Source organism: Brienomyrus brachyistius, chromosome 12, assembly GCF_023856365.1.
Source record: "Brienomyrus brachyistius isolate T26 chromosome 12, BBRACH_0.4, whole genome shotgun sequence".
Lineage (NCBI taxonomy): Eukaryota > Metazoa > Chordata > Actinopteri > Osteoglossiformes > Mormyridae > Brienomyrus > Brienomyrus brachyistius.
Window position 1 is genome coordinate 21195986 of NC_064544.1, and position 18288 is coordinate 21214273.

Below are 18288 nucleotides of genomic sequence, written 5' to 3' on the forward strand. Positions count from 1 at the left end.
TGGAAGATACAGGTAATATAATTTTAACGGTGACCTGCTTTTTTGTGGTTGGCCAGTAAGTCAATCCATGCCACCAGCAGCAAATGAATATTTTAATAACTGTTCTGTACAGTGATCAGTCAGCAACAGTGCCACAGGAAACCCCTTAAACTAAGACAATGGAGAGCCAGAGTATGTTAATAGCAAACTGAGAAACAGCAGAAGGGAGAAATGAGTGGATGGGACTGGGACATAATATATGACCAATCATTCGGTCACATCGCTGCCTGACAGCATAAGGCAACCCCACTTGCTGTGGTCTTCCAGTCTCATATTAGTCATATAACTAATATACTATACTAAGTACTATTGCAGTATGTATGAAATCATGATTTTAAAAGTCTTCATAAAACTAGTAATTGGTGTGATCTGTCTTCCCAGAATCCCAAATACCAAAGATTGCAGACGACAACTCCGCCCCCACAGGGCTGGGTATAAGTGGGCAGGTCTCCTTGCCGTCATTTCCTTTCTTCCCCAATCAGAGCTGGAGTTCAGCTTGTAGTAGCAGAGACAAAAACCTAAGAGTCTTGTGTGCTGATGGCCGTTCCCCTGCTCAGCGCACCATGCAGACATCCAGGATGCAGAACCTGGCTTTGCAGGTGGGACAGGGCACCCTGCTGGACAGCCAGGTCTCAGGGTGCTGCTGGTCCTGCCGGCTGGCAAACCACTTGCCCATGCAGGTGAGGCACCACATGGGACGACAGTAACACCTCTGGCAGCCCGCCCCACCGTCGGGCCCGCCCTCGCCATCCTCCTGACACAGTCTGAGCAGCTTGGTGTTGGCATCAACCTGCATGCAGCCGATGCAGGACTCCAGTTCCTGAGGCCAGGGAGATGCACACATTCACACTATCAACCTCTCCTCCGAAACACTTAGAGAACGGAACTCATCTCCACAGTCATGTAAATACTACACAATGATGTACGTTGCATAGTAACCAAGGTCTGCAAAGGGTTTCAAGAGATTTATGGCGAGGTCACTGACTAAAGACTGTCCCCCACTTACATGCACTTGCACATATGATCGAAGGTTTAAAAAGTTTAAGGAAATCCCAGGGGTCCCTATGCCTATGCCCCAATGCCATACAACCTTGTGCGCTGTTTGCTATAACAAGGTTGCTGTGGAAAAGTACTGTACTGTACGGCAACTAGAGCATCCCATTCTCACACGCAAAATTAGTGCCATTAGCCTATTCAAACATACCTCCATTGTGACATACGAACTGTCGTAACGAAGCCCAGCTGTATGTCTGGGACAGGCTTTATATCAGTCATTTTTGAGAGTAATTACAGACAGTCCCCAGGTTACGAACCAGCTCCGTTTCCTAAGGCTGTCTTAAAGCTGAATGTCCAGGCGAGTCAGAACATTAAGAATACTGTACACTACAATAATTATACAGAATTAATAAAAGTAACTACAAGTGATTCTGTACTGTCCCCCTCAAGCTTATGAACCACTTAAGCCACACAATGTTTTTTACGAGCGTCACGAAGTACTGCGTGCATTCAATATCACGAGTCTATTTAACTGAAACGTTTAACATAATCGACTTAATCGTGTCTGTTCGTAAGTATGAGGTGTCCGTAAGTCGGACTTTCTTAATCCAGGGACTGCCTGTAGTTACAAAATGACAGCTCACCTAGTGACTGAAAAGCAGATTGAAAGGTGGATGAGAGTTTATCATTACTAAATGTAACCCATCACCACGAAATGACTCTTAAGTCGCACTGGTAAAAATACACACCCATAAGACTCATTTCATGGTAATGGGTCACAAATAGTCATTTACACCCTGTTCAACAGATGCCCTAGTCCTTTGGAAGCACAATCGGCATCTCATAGAAACATCCTACGCATCCCACAGCTACGTGATCCATGGTGACCTGGTCCTCACCTGCCCGCTGGGCAGATCATACGTCTGGTTCGCTTCGACATGGGACTTGAAAGTCTCCAGGAACAAGTCGCTTAGCGTCTGATGGATGACAACGTTGGCTGCGTTCCGGATGGGGGCGTGCAGCTTCTGCCGCAGCTCCCCGTACTCCGTGGAGTTCAACCTGGAAGGAACCCGGTGTTAGTGGGACTGTAAGGTGATCCAGAGCAGACGCCTGCCACCTGGGGACACCTCTTGTAGGATCTATCCTGTATGCCCTGTACCGGTTATATGAGGGGATGTCAGCCAGGGTTTGTCCATGTTTAATTATCAGTGAGTTGTACAGATATGTAAATTTACATTTAGTCAGTAGGTGCATTTATCCATAGCAACTGTACGAGTGAGGATCAGAGGGCAGTGTCAGACAGTCACTGGAGAAACTAGGGTTAAGGGCCCTGCTCAATGACCCATCATCACATCAGCTTTGTGTCAGTTCCTCAGTAGACGTACTTTATATCAAACGGCTTGACACTGGGGTTAATGCTGTTCACCGAGATGGTCAGTAATTGCACGGGAGTGTTGGACTCTGGTGAGATCTCATGGGCCTTGGACTCCACCACGGTCAGGTGGACATCCTGCTGCTGGGCGACGTGCAGGACGTAGGTGGTGACTTTCATGACCCAGCTGTCCGTGACAATCACCCTGGCGCTGGCGGCACCTGTGGCAAACTTGTCGATGCGGCGGAATTCAGTGTTGATGGAGGAAGCCACGGCCCTCCACCTGGACTGGGGCAGGGCATGCGCCATCAGTTTGCGCGAGATCGGGTGCTGGGCCCATTTGTCCCGCGACCAGTGCAGGACAAGCAGGCCGCTCAGCAGTGGCAGCGTGACGCACATGGCGAAGTACAGCTGCCAGCCCTCACTGGCCAGAGGAAGGTAGGTCAGGTTTTTATATGGAGCCGCCACGCACATCCCCGCGTAATAGCCTGAAAAAAAAGAACCCGGCCATCACTTCGAGATCAACACACAGCCATATTCCAGCCTATGCTAAATTTAAAATTAAAATGTATCTATATATTACTCATATAATATTTTTACCTGAATTTATCTGGGAAACCGGTGAAGGTCTAATCATGCAAAACGCATTAAATTTACTCAACACATTTTCCAAATTATTAACAAGAGAAGTATGCGCACGACAAACCGCTCCTGCCAATTAACTAGGCCCTGGGACGCCCACGTCGTCGTCCCATTATATTTACCGTAATAAACTCTCTACAATCCTCAGCCATGTTATACTAACTGTGATTTTATGGCGTGCGATGATATCATACCAAACTAAAGAACAGCCACCGATTTGTGCTGATAATTACACAATGAAATTGTAGGGACCCACGAACTGAAACGAGTGCTAGTCATCTATTAAATCACTATTTACACTTCATTCGTCCACGGCATTTAGACGGATAAACAGTTGAGTTAAATCACTCGATAGGAGAAATCAAACAGGTAGATTGTTATCACGGCTTACCCAGAGGTAATACAGAATGAACAAGAAGAGTTACACTGGTTCTCTTGATATGATATTCAATGAAATTAATGTCTTCACTTCCCAGCCACCCAGAAAAGATGTTCTGGACGGTGACACCTGCCGATCTAAATTCATTCGGGGTGAAAACAAAACAAAACACGAATACGACATATGCTACTGTGAATGTAACATCTGGAGGCTCCATGTTTATAAACGCTGAAGCCCCAGGCACCGCCACGCAGGCTTTATTAGCCGGAAGACTGTGGGACTTGTAGTTCTTAAATAAACTACACAATGTCAACGTATGGGTGCGCTGGTCGGCGATTGGATTTGTAGTTCGTAAATAAACTACAAAATGTCGAACTGGAACCGTACGAACATATGCTCACGTTCGCCTTTACTGGAGGTTTTTTGTAATTGTAGTGTTTTTTGCACAACTGTTTTTTTTTATTGTTCTAACCCAAGAGGTAAACATTAATCAAGACATTACGATGAAATTTGTATTGCTAAATGAAAATCCATATCCACTGGGGTGGTTTGCAGCTGAGTGTGAGGCAACCGAGACGAGGATCAAAGTAGAGACGCTGCTCCTCCACATCGAAAGAAGCCTGTTGAGGTGGTTCAGGCATCTATCTAAGATGCCTCCTGGACACCTCCCTGGGGAGGTGTTTTGGTCGTGTGCAACCAAGAGAATGCCCTAGGGCAGACCCAGGACATACTGGGTTGATGGAGGTCTGCCCCAGATAGCACATATATGTTGAAATGATATTGATTCCGTATCAGACAAAAGGTTTTAAACGACGTTGATCTTCAGTCTTTCACTTTATACCAACAATGAATCAAAGTTTTGCCACCATCAGTTTTTCAATATTGAAAATCAATTCGGTTTCAACATTGATAATTTAACACTGGCCATAATTCAACGCATTTAACTATAATTCAACGCTGAAACAATAACATGATACTAGCTGGGTGGCAATCTCTGCTCAGGCTGCTGCCCCTATAACCAGGATAAGCCGTGGAAAAATGGATGGCTGGAAAATCCATATGTTGATAATAGACATCCCAACTTAGGAATATTGATTTCTGGGATGTGGGACAACCGGGGGAGGTGGGGTGCTGGACAGGCCCAAAGGGGCTGGAAATCCATCCATCCATCCATCCATCCAGCCATCTTCCAAACCACTTATCCTACTGGGTCGCGGGGGGTCCGGAGCCTATGCCGGAAGTAATGGGCACGAGGCAGGGAACAACCCAGGATGGGGGGCCAGCCCATCGCAGGGCATGGGCTGGAAATATATATATTTATATCAAATGTCTCTTAATTCGTTTATCAAATAGCTAAAATCTTGCTATATTCCTCTGTCTGTTCCATAATGTCTTAAACAATTTGAAAGAATTTTTAAAAGTTTATAAAATGAGACCATCTGTGATCATAGGGATCAGGTCTCAGTGTACCACCAGTAAGAAAAGTATAGAAAAACAACTAACAGACAGTTTACTAGAGTGACAAAATCAATAAAGGGGTTGAGGCCAGGGGTCATAGAAATTTTAATTTACAAAGCAGTTAAAACATCTTAATACAAATTCCCCAGTCATTTTTTTCAGTAGTATTTTGCAAACATGTTCAATACTGTTGTTAATTTTATGTATTTAATTATTAGTAAAATTTATGAGGAAAAAAAAATAAAACAGGCCCTGAGAAGTTCTCGCTGTTCTGGGGGCTCAGCGAAGACTCAAATGGACCTGTCATAAAGATACCTTAACAGCACTGAATAAAATACAGTGGTTAAGATATACCAGATGGAATTATGATTGACATCTGGCTAGAGTTCTAATCATTTATTAAAAGATTTCATAAGCACAAATGCCATTCTCTTAGTACACATGTCTTTGCAGGTCCTTGTGTCACATGGTGTCTGGTGACAACCCCAAAAATGCACAATACGTGAAGGTCCAGGATTGTAGGCATGTAGAAGGACGCCATGTTGAAATTCCTTTTCGTCTTTTACCCGAATACTTGTCAGGGTGGTGAAGGGGTGGGTGCAAAAGGTTAGGGTCCACCCTTGATGGGTTGCACGTACACCAGATTGTACACACATACTCTCTCTCACACACACACACACACACACACACACACACACACACACACACACACACACACACACACACACACACACACACACACACACACACACACACACACACACACACACACACACCAGGTACCAAAGATGCCAATTAACCTGCATGTCTTTTTACTAAAGGACACCCCCAGCAGCATGGGGAGAACATGATGTAAACGTGTGAATCGCACCCCACATAGCATTGCACCAGAGTGTCACTGAATGGCACAAATAAAAACCCATATATTTAGCCTTTCACAACGTTCCCTCTTCTGTTGATGGTGGTTAGACCTCCTGGAGATCGCAGCATCCAGACCTTCAGAGACATGTGCTCGTTTAGAACGTTCTGGTCCGTGGCTAGAAGATGGAATATTTGGAATACTTCTGAATAAACCTGTCATAGGCATCATAAATAGCCCGCCTGTGGGAGAGAGAATTAATGCAAATTATTCTTCAGAAGACATTACCAAGGTACCCAAAAAAGCTGCTGTCTTGCAAAATCCCCATTTTTTGGAACTGAAAACAAAATAAAAAAAAATATTTGTAAACCGAGACACAATAATCACGTCAACCCTGCTGAAATTAGGTGTTTTTTCCAAATTACAATATGACCCTTTCCAAACAAATACGCATAAAAAGTAGGTGACCCTTCACTCAACATTTAGAAGAATTCTTTAAAATAAATTCTTCCAATCCATTTCGAGTGTAACATAAGGATGTATGAAATGGAACAGATTAACTGTAAGGCCTCTTTAACATGATACCTACTGAAGAGGGTCTACATGAAGCTCTGACCAAGCACACCTACCTGAAGAGCCCTTGCTTGAAGAGGTAGGCGCTGATATGTCCACCGTTCAGATAGCGTACCTCACATCCTGGCCAGATCTCCTGGAGGCTGCGCACGCCCGAGCGCGGGATGTAGGCGTCCTCCTTGGCCTGGACCACGATGACCAGACTAGGATCCACTGGCACTGGGCAGCGGGGGGTGGCACATAAAAACTCAATGCCAATAACACTATAGCTATGCCCATTTTCTCTGTAGCACAGCTAGCATTAGATTTTAATCACTGACTAATTAAAAGACAATTTTGCATTATCGTTTTTGCAGGCTCTTTATTGGGATTGTATGATGCGTCACTCAAGCTCTGAGAACTCCTGAACCAAATAATCGAATACTCAACGACAGTTAATAACTGGTACAGGTGCGTTGGACACAGGGAGGGAGCAAAAATGGACTGTCTGGGGGCCCTTGAGGACTAGGTTGCGAAATATTCTAGATCAGTGTTTCCCAGTCCAGTCCTCAGAGACCCACAGTCTGTCCATATTTTTGCTCCCTCCGAGACCCCTACCAAACAGTTCACATTTTTGCTCCTTCCCAGCTTCCTACAGGAACGTCTATGTGTGTGTTTCAGATGAATATACAGTTGTGCAGGGAGCACAGTCTCTCACTGTACAAAACCACACAGTCCCCCCTCCAGCATCTCGGAAGCTCAGGCCCCTTTATCCCCAACACATTATTTCTGTAAGAAGTGACATTACATCTATGTCCCAGATGGCTCATTATAGCTAAATGCAGCTGAACCCACTAAAAGTATCAGCAGATGCTGTAGCCCTTGGTAAACTGAAGGGAAACATGCTTTTTAAATGTGTGACCTGGCTGTCCCCCGGCATCTCACCTGAGAAGTTGGCAATGTGTGTACACTCGTCCATGACACCCTTCATGAAGCCCAGGGACTCGTGCTGTAGGGAGCGGTGTGGCTGCCTCTGCTCGGCCGCGTTCCTGGCGGTCAGCATGTCCATGTGAGGCCGGCTGCTGGTCACGGCCGACAGCATGGGATCCAGCCCGCCGCCGCATCCCCGCTCTCCCCATGAGGCCTGTCCGCCAGACCGCCCCCTGCCCCCGGCACTGAGGCCAGAGGCCTGAGGTGTGGGCATGCTCAGGAAGTCAGCTGGCAGGTCCAGGCCGGAGAGGGTATCGACGCTGCTGGGTGAGTTCTTCACAAAGTCCTGCCCCATCCTAAATGAATCCATCTGAAAAGACATGGATGGATCCCAGTGACAATTTGGAAGATGATAACATTCTCTCTCAACTTGGTGCTCAATGACTGGTTCTCTTTCCTAAAGAATATTGTGGATGTGATATGCTTTTAAAAAAATGTGATACTTTATGTGAGAATGTGGAAAGAGAAATTTGAGGTATATCCTGGAGACTGACACAGTCCGCAAAGTACTCTGGCATCCCAGTGATGCCCAACACAGTCCCCTCCAGTACTCCAGCATCCCAGTAACACCTGACACGGACCCCCCAGTACTCCGACATCCCAGTAACACCCAACATGGACCCCGCAGAACTCTGGCATCCCAGTAACACCTGACAAGGACCCCGCAGTACTCCGGCATCCCAGTAACACCTGACACGGACCCCGCAGTACTCCGGCATCCCAGCAACACCTGTCACGGACACCGCAGTACTCCGGCATCCGAGCAACACCTGACACGGACCCCGCAGTACTCCGGCATCCCAGTAACACCTGACACGGACCCCGCAGTACTCCGGCATCCCAGTAACACCTGACACGGACCCCGCAGTACTCCGGCATCCCAGTAACACCTGACACGGACCCCGCAGTACTACGGCACCCCAGCAACACCTGACACGGACCCCGCAGTACTCCGGCATCCCAGCAACACCTGTCACGGACACCGCAGTACTCCGGCATCCGAGCAACACCTGACACGGACCCCGCAGTACTCCGGCATCCCAGTAACACCTGACACGGACCCCGCAGTACTCCGGCATCCCAGTAACACCTGACACGGACCCCGCAGTACTCCGGCATCCCAGTAACACCTGACACGGACCCCGCAGTACTACGGCACCCCAGCAACACCTGACACGGACCCCGCAGTACTCCGGCATCCCAGTAACACCTGACACGGACCCCGCAGTACTCCGGCATCCGAGCAACACCTGACACGGACCCCGCAGTACTCCGGCATCCCAGTAACACCTGACACGGACCCCGCAGTACTCCGGCATCCCAGTAACACCTGACACGGACCCCGCAGTACTACGGCACCCCAGCAACACCTGACACGGACCCCGCAGTACTCCGGCATCCCAGTAACACCTGACACGGACCCCGCAGTACTCCGGCACCCCAGTAACACCTGACACGGACCCCGCAGTACTCCGGCACCCCAGTAACACCTGACACGGACCCCGCAGTACTCCGGCATCCCAGTAACACCTGACACGGACCCCGCAGTACTACGGCACCCCAGCAACACCTGACACGGACCCCGCAGTACTCCGGCATCCCAGTAACATCTGACACAGTCCCCGCAGTACTCCGGCATCCCAGTAACACCTGACACGGACCCCGCAGTACTCCGGCATCCCAGTAACACCTGACACGGACCCCGCAGTACTCCGGCATCCCAGTAACACCTGACACGGACCCCGCAGTACTACGGCACCCCAGCAACACCTGACACGGACCCCGCAGTACTCCGGCATCCCAGCAACACCTGTCACGGACACCGCAGTACTCCGGCATCCGAGCAACACCTGACACGGACCCCGCAGTACTCCGGCATCCCAGTAACACCTGACACGGACCCCGCAGTACTCCGGCATCCCAGTAACACCTGACACGGACCCCGCAGTACTCCGGCATCCCAGTAACACCTGACACGGACCCCGCAGTACTACGGCACCCCAGCAACACCTGACACGGACCCCGCAGTACTCCGGCATCCCAGTAACACCTGACACGGACCCCGCAGTACTCCGGCATCCGAGCAACACCTGACACGGACCCCGCAGTACTCCGGCATCCCAGTAACACCTGACACGGACCCCGCAGTACTCCGGCATCCCAGTAACACCTGACACGGACCCCGCAGTACTACGGCACCCCAGCAACACCTGACACGGACCCCGCAGTACTCCGGCATCCCAGTAACACCTGACACGGACCCCGCAGTACTCCGGCACCCCAGTAACACCTGACACGGACCCCGCAGTACTCCGGCACCCCAGTAACACCTGACACGGACCCCGCAGTACTCCGGCACCCCAGTAACACCTGACACGGACCCCGCAGTACTACGGCACCCCAGCAACACCTGACACGGACCCCGCAGTACTCCGGCATCCCAGTAACATCTGACACAGTCCCCGCAGTACTCCGGCATCCCAGTAACACCTGACACGGACCCCGCAGTACTACGGCACCCCAGCAACACCTGACACGGACCCCGCAGTACTCCGGCATCCCAGTAACACCTGACACGGACCCCGCAGTACTCCGGCATCCCAGTAACATCTGACACAGTCCCCGCAGTACTCCGGCATCCCAGTAACACCTGACACGGACCCCGCAGTACTCCGGCACCCCAGCAACACCTGACATGGACACCGCAGTACTCCGGCATCCCAGTAACACCTGACACGGACCCCGCAGTACTCCAGCATCCTGGTGATTTCCTCTTCATATACTGTGTCTGTAGCATACTGCTTCTCCAGCTCCCTCCAGTTCACTGCCTTACTCAGGACTCCCTGTGAAGCGGAAACCTTCTCGATCATCAGCATAAAACAAACAGGGTTTGTTTATCACTAAATATGTATTTACCAGTCAGTGTCCTGTACAGAATACACATACACATACATAAGTGACTCCAGGATTTATTATTGCCAAAATCTATTTTCTATGTTGTATTTTTTTATTATATTCATCTATATTGTTGTACTAAGTCTATATAGTGCTACTGACAAGTTTCTTGTTCTGTACCAAACCAAAACCAATTCCTGTGTTTTCCACATAAAGAGTTCTGTAGATATCAGGGCGTCTCACCGTGGTAAAAACACCGGACGCTGTGGACCAGGACAGACAGGGCACCAGCGGTATAGGTCTCGGCCAGTTTGTCACTGCTAAAGACGCCATCTGTGAAAGGGCCGAAATGAGGCATAATTATAAGACGATACATTCCAAACGATACATTTCTTATACATGAAGTCGCAAAAAGACAAGGCTGAACCCCTGAAAAATTCTGCCAAACAAACCTCCACCTTTTCCAAACCAAATCTACTGTAATCCATGCTCACACTCATGGGCGCCCCCTAGGGACTGAGCCCCCGAAAGTCATCCCGTTAGTCACCCCTAATACGAATTTTACATTCATAAAGATCTGAGGGCAGAAGGAAGAATGATTGGTTCAGAGAGATAACCAATCACATTGTAGAGGCGGTGGGTCTAAGACATCTGATTGGTTGGTCCCACCTTCTCTAGTTCCTTGGACCCACCTCCTCCTGTTTATACATTCTCTTACAGCAGTGGTTCTTAAACAAGGGGCTGCAGCAATGACTGAAGGGGCTTGAAGTTTATTTGAAAAGTTTAGAAAAAAATTATTACATTGCTAAAGATAGGGCTCGGTAGATTACATTACATTTTTACAGTATACCGATATCTTTTCGAAACAGAACATTTGATGATACTGTTTATATTGTATATATTTTACTGTGTGCTAAAATTAGGACTCTATTAAAGATTTTAATAAAAACTAATAATATTCCTTCCTTGTTGAAAGCTGTGCAAGAGCTTTGATCATGATGTTACACAGAATCCACTGCAAAAATCAAACCATTCAGTTAGTGGTTCAAGAGGGTGTTGAAGGAGGGGAAAGGCGAACAATCATTATTACTTGGTTCATTTAGTTTTTAAACATTATTAAAGATATCACAGTTTGCAATATTTAAATTGCCTTAAAATGAGGGTTTGTTCGATTGTAAAGGACATGTTTAATGCTTTTAGGCCTCTGATTTTATAACCATTATGACACAATCTCACTGGAACAGGGGATGGAGATGTGGCACAGACAGGAAAGCAAGACACCAAGCAAAGGACGTAGTCATAAGCACTAGCGAGGGTCGAATACCCATATGGTCTGTGCAGGGGAAGACAGGCAGGCGTGCAGACAAGGGGAAAATGAGATATATACTCATTCCGAGAGAGGGACTGGGACACACGCTCATTCCGAGAGAGGGACTGGGACACACGCTCATTCCGAGAGCGGGAATGGGACACACGCTCAGTTTGAGAGCGGGAATGGGACACACGCTCATTCCGAGAGCGGGAATGGGACACACGCTCATTCCGAGGGAGGGAATGGGACACACGCTCATTCCGAGGGAGGGAATGGGACACACGCTCATTCCAAGGGAGGGAATGGGACACACGCTCATTCCGAGAGCGGGAATGGGACACACACTTACAGGACTGGGGATCAGGAAGATTAGGAGCCAAAAAGGAGATTCGCAGTCGGTAGGAAGCAGAGGTGCTTAAACACTTGGATGTTAGACATAAATCAGCATTTGCCTGTGTAGAGAAAACTGGCTAGACTGGTTAAGCAGGAGTGGCGATTAGCAGAAACTGAAAGTAAAATGAGGCACATGTGTTAGTATTCAGGTGAGAGAGACGGGGAGGGGGGGGTGTCGCAGCAGTGCGGGACTAAACCCAACCTCACAGCCATTTGGTAAATGGATTATAGATTTAGGTAATATTTTGTTCATAAACATTCACCTTCTGCTTTGGAGAGAAAAAAAAGAGTGTTGGTGGATATAGTGGAGTGAAACTGCATGGTTTGGCAGTGTAACCACAATAAAATCTGTTCATTTTAATGAACACTGGCAGTGTTTGTTATCATTGCAAACATGTTTTCCTGGACACAGTGGGTTCTGCGCTAAAAAAGGTTCAGAAGCACTGTCCTACAGTGATTCATGTTCTTCAAGGGTAAAACAGCAAACCTTGTCAGGCCTGAAGGTATAACTGCTTTCCTATGGCTGCTGGAGGACGTTTCTGAGCCTGGGCTCGGCGGCCGCAGAGACTCACATGCCCCCCCATGGAGATGCCCGTCATGCCCAGAGGCCAGTAGCCCTCCCTCTCCAGCCAGTGCAGCAGGGCGGCCGACTCCAGGATGAGGGCCCCACCCATCACGAACAGGTCGGACACATTACGCAGACTGGAGCGACTGGATGGACAGTGGCACAGAGGAGGGAGGGAATGGCAGGAGTCAGCAGGCCACCGGCAGAGAGCTCACGGAAGACAGGCACACACACAGGCATGCATGCACACACACTCGTGCATCCACAAGCGCACACACACATGCACATGCAAGTGCACGCACACGCGTACATGCGCACACACAATGCAAAAGGAGACTGTGTGGCTCCAATCACTGCATTTCCATTTAAAAGCACACATATCAAAAAGTTATTATAAATCATTTAAATCAAAGACTTACACTTGCTCTTTAGGTTTTCTGTATCCATGTAAAATTTCAAGTCAAGAACTTTTCTGCATATAATAGAGCACAGCATGATTCCCTCAGTAACGCTTAAGGCCTCTCAACAGAGACATTTCTCATGACAAACGATTAAAATGGTTAAAATGTCAGCACTATATGCAGAAGGCAAAGGTGTTTAGAGAAACGCTCTGAGGATGTACCACACAGAGGCCATAAAGAAAAGCATATTAACTGTTAGAAAGATAAAGCACATCGCGTGCTATCATAGGCGAGGCTGCTTACCTGCACATGTAACAATGCATTATGCAGTAACAACACATTATACAATAACTCGACAAAAAATTAAAATTAAATTTCCGGGGCTGTATTTCCCATAATTTTCGTGACGCTAAGTAGTTTGTTATCTCATACTTAAGATGACTTGTTGATTAATGTTTCTCAAAACCCTTTGTAACGAAAGTAACTTCATTACTAAATTACGTGGTCCGACGTCACTTTCTATATTGTTCTTTACTTGCCTGCTATTCTGCCACAATGGCACAGAAAGACACACAAAAAATATGCTAATACTCATTTTTAGACAACGTAATAATAATAGTAATAATAATAAAAGGTTAACGTCAAAATCTAAAATGATAATGCGAGCTATAAATTTGTAATTTTTTTGTAGTTATTACATAATGCACCATTATTACATTAATGTGTTGTTACAGGACAGCCTGTAAATAATGCTGATTACGTATTTCCATGGTTTCAGATGGAGCTTTTAGAAACACTGGTGGACATGCAGCTCCATAAAGGATATAATATGGATTTTCGAGGAGGAGCGACGCCATTCCCGTCTCTTTCATCATGGGTTTGGCCATCAGGGTTCGCCTTCTCCAGAAGAACTGAAACAGAAGCAGCAGATCTTTGTTAGAGATGAGGATCTGTGCAAAGCATCAGGATGTAGACCACCGACTCCTCTCAATAAGGACCTAAACTGAATTTCTGGCCCTTTGACTGTGTTATACTGGCTAAGTTTATATATATAAGCCTTTATCAGCCTTTAATCATTTCACAACCCCATCAATAAATATTATGCCCTTAAGATGTATTCAAATAAATTAGCATTGATATGTTCTAATCCAATTGCTTCTAAGACAGTTTCCATCGGTTTCATAGATACAAATATAATGACCTCATGAGGTCAGGAAGCCAATCAGATTCACTGGGCAGGTTCACGGTCAGTTCAAACAATCACTAACCGTCATGTCATGAAGGGTGTGGAAGTTGAAAATGCCCAAGCTTCAAAAAGTCACTACTTATACTGACACTCAACATTTTCCTAAAACTACTGAAACTTGTATGAAACTAACTGGTACTGCCAGTTATGTAACAGACTTTAAATTATTCTCTCTCAAGTGTCCAAAGCAAACAGCCCCCCCCCCCCCCCAGCACTGGAGTGAATGGGACACCCTCCGGTTTATCCCCCCCACCACAGAACACGCTCCGGTCTCTCCACCCCCAGCATTGGAGGGAATGGGACACCCTCCGGGTTCCTGTCTGAAGCTGGCGTCCTCCATACTCACATGATCCCCAGTTCCAGCGAGGTGAATGCATACTGGTTTAAACTTCTTCCACTTCCTGGGTAGAATGAACTGGAACCTTTGGAAAACAGCAACAAACAACAAAAAAATAAATAAATAAAACTATAAAACCTATTCAGTTCCTGACCAGTTAGCCATTAATGAGAAATCTGCTCTGTTTAATCTGTTTAACCATGAATACTGATTATCTTGTTGAGTTTTACTGATAAACACCAACATTAGAACAAGCACACCTCTCAACAGCTTACAAACACATGATTTCAGATTAAAAACACAACTCAGTTACATTGACTCAGTTACTGGAGCTGCACGAACTCATCAAGGAAATATTGTGATGCAAATTTTGTGATAAATATTTAAATGTTAATAAGGCTCAATATAACAATTTACCCAAAATTAACTTTAGCAAAATATAACTTATGATCCAACACAGTCTGTTAAACAAGTTAACGTGAATTGTGCCAACAAATCACTTGCTTCTGCTCAATATTTTCTCTGTGGAATCCAAAATATTTCCATACAGTTGAAAGTAAATGACTTTTAGTGACCAGTTCTTGTTTGCTTTTCACGTTCTCATTCAGTTTTGTAAAACTGGAGTGAGCCTGTAGATTAGACTCGAGGCACAGAAATTGCAACAGTCAATCTGACTCTGATCTTGGAGGAGGGGCTTCCTGGGGAAGGAGGAGGGGCTTACCTGGCCTTCACTGACTCAGCCGGTAAGATGCCAGGCAGGAAATGTTCCAGCGGGGATGTAAAATGACCATTTAGTATCCTGCAGTCATTCTGCTCCTCTATCTGTAGGCAGACAAAGAGCCCATCAGCCCAAAATAGTCCCTCTTGGTAGATCATAAACACGGGATGATGGCCAGCAAGTGGTGTGTTCCTCACATAGCCAATCAGCTGACACCAAGTGGGAGGGCTTAGAACTTAAAAACTGATTGGATGACCAGAACTTAACTCACAACCGGTTGTCCAAGAGACGCGAAAACAAATATTTCATGATCTTAGGAACTTAACCGCAATCCTGGTTTTTATTTGAGATACATTTTAATGCAAATCAGAGGTTCCATTTCCATTGTACATCCATAAAAAAGGTACCTTGTCAATGAAAACCGGGTAATCCTTAGGAACCAAATCCTTACACTTCTCTCTGTCGCCAATAATCTTCCGGAACTCAAATATTCTGCGGTAAGAACGAGCCATAAATAAACATGCAATTAAGGATTTCATAAATGCAGTGCATTAATGACAATTTGTTCAATGCCCCTCTGCATTTCAATTTCCACATCTTACTGAGAAAACTTGTTTTGTTTTTAATTATTATAGATCCTAAATAAATGCAACATTTACAGTACTTTAAGCACAATCGACGTAGCAGTTGGCATCAGATGTTTATCAAGGGTCAAAAGTCAAAGTCAACTTTATGGTCACTGTGAGCACACAATGAAATGAGCTATAATATAAAATCAAGGTGTGTGTTGTACACTGTAACAAACCTCCCAACTCAAAAAAAGGACAGAACAGATTTTCTGTTTATTTCAGAACATATAAAGCCCGCCACCTATCTGCTAACTATCTCATAAACAGAATGCATTATTCTGCATTACACAAAGAGCAATATGTTATTGTGTCTTTTAAGGTTGCTGTTATGGACAAAGTGCAGCAAACCTCACTCATAAAACTTGGAATGAAATCCACTCACTCTATCATTCTATCAGTATTAAGTATACTGTCCAGGAAAGAAACACCTATCTTTATTCTCTGGGTGCACTTACAATTTTAAATGAAAGAAACATAACCAATTATAAAATGTTTTTATGTGTTTTGAGACACTAACACTGTTAGATGGAACAGAACCCAAAACATATCCATACATTAATCCACTGATGGAACTACATGGAAAATGCAAAGGTACAGACATTTATAATGATACAAATTACCTCAACACAAATGTATAGATCCAGATTTACAGCTTTTCAGTGAAAGGGTATGACTGCCATAATGTAAACATCAGGTCAACGTTGAATTAATGTCACAAGCTTCAAATCATACTCTGCGGAACACTTTGCATTATGATCATAAAAGGCATTACCAGCATCTCCTGTCTTGCATAACAATCATATCACACAGTATCACTGAATTATAGGATTCAATAACAGAAGCTGCTGAATGGCTGTACAGTGTCTAAAAAAATACAGACAACAGAATCAAAGCCTGGATAAGACCCAGGACTGAAAACTCAGAGTGCAGTGCTATGGTACCTCTTGAGATCCTCTGGCTTTCCCCAACCTTGGATGAAGAGCTTGGTGAGAAGAAGCCTTCTGTAAAACACATCCAGGCGGCTCACACCCATCAGCAAGGACTGGTCGCCTACACAAAGGGCACACTCTGCGTTCAATCACATCCAAAACGTAGCCAGATAGATCCTGCAAATTAATAGGCTGATGAAGCTGGTGATGGCTTCAGCCCTAACAGGAGCTCCAGAGAACGTCAAGCTGCAATCAGCTGCAGCACATGTTCCTGGATGGTACAAGTGTCTCACTATCAGCACTCCAAAATGACATATCAATAAAATCACTCCCAGCTTAGCAGTGATTGGTCTACGATGTCATTACCAAATATGACAGGTGACTCCTATTGGCTACACCTGCCTCTGTTCTTTACAGGGGATTTATCATGCCAAAACCGAGAACGAGTGAGCCCTGATCTGCCAATGCAGCTTCCCTCTCTAACCAAAAATAACAGGCCGGTCAGATATCAGTCCAAAACAATTATTTTCACTGTGAATTCAAACGGGCTAGCATCCGTGTGCAAAATTGCCAACCTTGAAGCAAGAATACTTCAACAAAACCATTTCACACTGCTAGAAAAGAACAATGTCACGGAAAATGTAACTTAATGACATTCAAAGAGATGCAAGCAGGCTTGAACAGACTGGTCCACAAACTGCACCAATGCTAAACTTAATATCCTGGACTCTATTAAGAGACACAGGCGCATCATCTGACCCTGACTGAATGGTCTGTAGTTGCAATTAAGTGCTATTAGGATGCTCTCGTCCTAATGATTTTTACTGGGAACATAAAACCACATATTCATAGGTAACATTGAAAGGTTTTCTTCTGCAACAGATGGATTTGTAACATTGCAACAGAGCATAATCGAAGCCAACAGATTTAAATAAATGACAATTTAGTAAGATCCCATTTACTTAGCAGTTGACTACCTGATGTAGCAAAAGTAAGTAACAATGAATTAGGTATAAGTTTAAGCTTATCCTTCTAAAAATGTACTTAACTTCACTAACTGTGGCCTTACTATACAACACAGTAACTCTCAAAGACCTCCGCCATTTATGGACACTTAAACTGTTTTACACGAAAAACAACGTTATAGAGTTGACTTTTAAATAAAAAAAGAACAAGTCCTTTCGCCACTAAAAGACTTAAAACCATTCTTCCTCTAATCATCATGTTTATTTCAAGGTGTAATCCTGGAGACCCGGATCGGGTCACCTTTGGTGTTTAATCGGTGGACACATGACAGCATAAACTGGAACGACCTCAGTTCCCTGCCTTCAGAAGTTGTGCGATGTACTGATACTTACAGCGCCAGCTAGTATGGTCAGATCGCTACCTTTCTCATTCAGCCAACCTAATCGCTAGGTTGAAATATCTAGAAAGCACAGCGTCCCGCACGATTATTCATTTCAGACTCTCATAAGGTGTGTCCGTCACTCAGGACGAACTGTATCAACCATATTCACAACCCTGACCCCGGTGGGCAACAACGATCCAATGGGAACACGGAACCGGTCGGCTCCCG

At 45.7% G+C, this 18288-nt stretch overlaps 2 protein-coding genes across 4 annotated transcripts; both read right to left on the reverse strand.

Moving 5' to 3' along the window:
* Window positions 1–77: 77 nt before the first annotated feature.
* On the reverse strand, window positions 78–3694 carry tmem129 (transmembrane protein 129, E3 ubiquitin protein ligase). The gene is made up of 4 exons (XM_048970283.1): window positions 3441–3694; window positions 2421–2895; window positions 1935–2094; window positions 78–859 (listed from the first exon to the last, which is right to left on the reverse strand). Exons 1-4 carry the CDS (start codon window positions 3643–3645, stop codon window positions 593–595), a joined length of 1107 nt encoding a protein of 368 aa, XP_048826240.1. The 5' UTR covers window positions 3646–3694; the 3' UTR covers window positions 78–592.
* A 1273-nt stretch (window positions 3695–4967) lies between these two features.
* Window positions 4968–18269, reverse strand: abhd18 (abhydrolase domain containing 18). Of its 3 annotated transcripts, none has more exons than XM_048971202.1 (13): window positions 18071–18269; window positions 16725–16833; window positions 15562–15646; window positions 15158–15258; window positions 14446–14521; window positions 13678–13764; window positions 12872–12897; window positions 12460–12598; window positions 10426–10515; window positions 10029–10130; window positions 7243–7597; window positions 6434–6537; window positions 4968–5987 (listed from the first exon to the last, which is right to left on the reverse strand). In XM_048971202.1, the coding sequence occupies exons 2-13, from the start codon at window positions 16814–16816 to the stop codon at window positions 5973–5975; spliced, it is 1272 nt and encodes a 423-aa protein (XP_048827159.1). In that variant the 5' UTR covers window positions 16817–16833; window positions 18071–18269; the 3' UTR covers window positions 4968–5972. The 3 variants fall into 3 exon arrangements, with proteins under 3 accessions (XP_048827159.1, XP_048827158.1, XP_048827160.1); XM_048971201.1 differs by having other exon boundaries at window positions 6375–6537; window positions 18071–18267; XM_048971203.1 differs by lacking the exons at window positions 15562–15646; window positions 18071–18269 and having other exon boundaries at window positions 6375–6537.
* Between the last annotated feature and the right edge of the window lie 19 nt (window positions 18270–18288).

What these genes read in the sequence shown, in the direction of transcription:
- tmem129 (XM_048970283.1), bottom strand. Translation starts at nt 3,645, where the DNA reads ATGGAGCCTCCAGATGTTACATTCACAGTAGCATATGTCGTATTCGTG. An exon ending in TCATTCTGTATTACCTCTGG is followed by an intron (nt 2,896 to 3,440) that starts GTAAGCCGTGAT and finishes CTTTTTTTTCAG; the next exon opens with GCTATTACGCGGGGATGTGC. An exon ending in ATGATCTGCCCAGCGGGCAG is followed by an intron (nt 860 to 1,934) that starts GTGAGGACCAGG and finishes CCCTGGCCTCAG; the next exon opens with GAACTGGAGTCCTGCATCGG.
- abhd18 (XM_048971201.1), bottom strand. Translation starts at nt 16,816, where the DNA reads ATGGGTGTGAGCCGCCTGGATGTGTTTTACAGAAGGCTTCTTCTCACC. An exon ending in CGTCCGGTGTTTTTACCACG is followed by an intron (nt 10,131 to 10,425) that starts GTGAGACGCCCT and finishes TCCGCTTCACAG; the next exon opens with GGAGTCCTGAGTAAGGCAGT. An exon ending in GGATGCTGGAGTACTGCGGG is followed by an intron (nt 7,598 to 10,028) that starts GTCCGTGTCAGG and finishes ATGTCTTTTCAG; the next exon opens with ATGGATTCATTTAGGATGGG.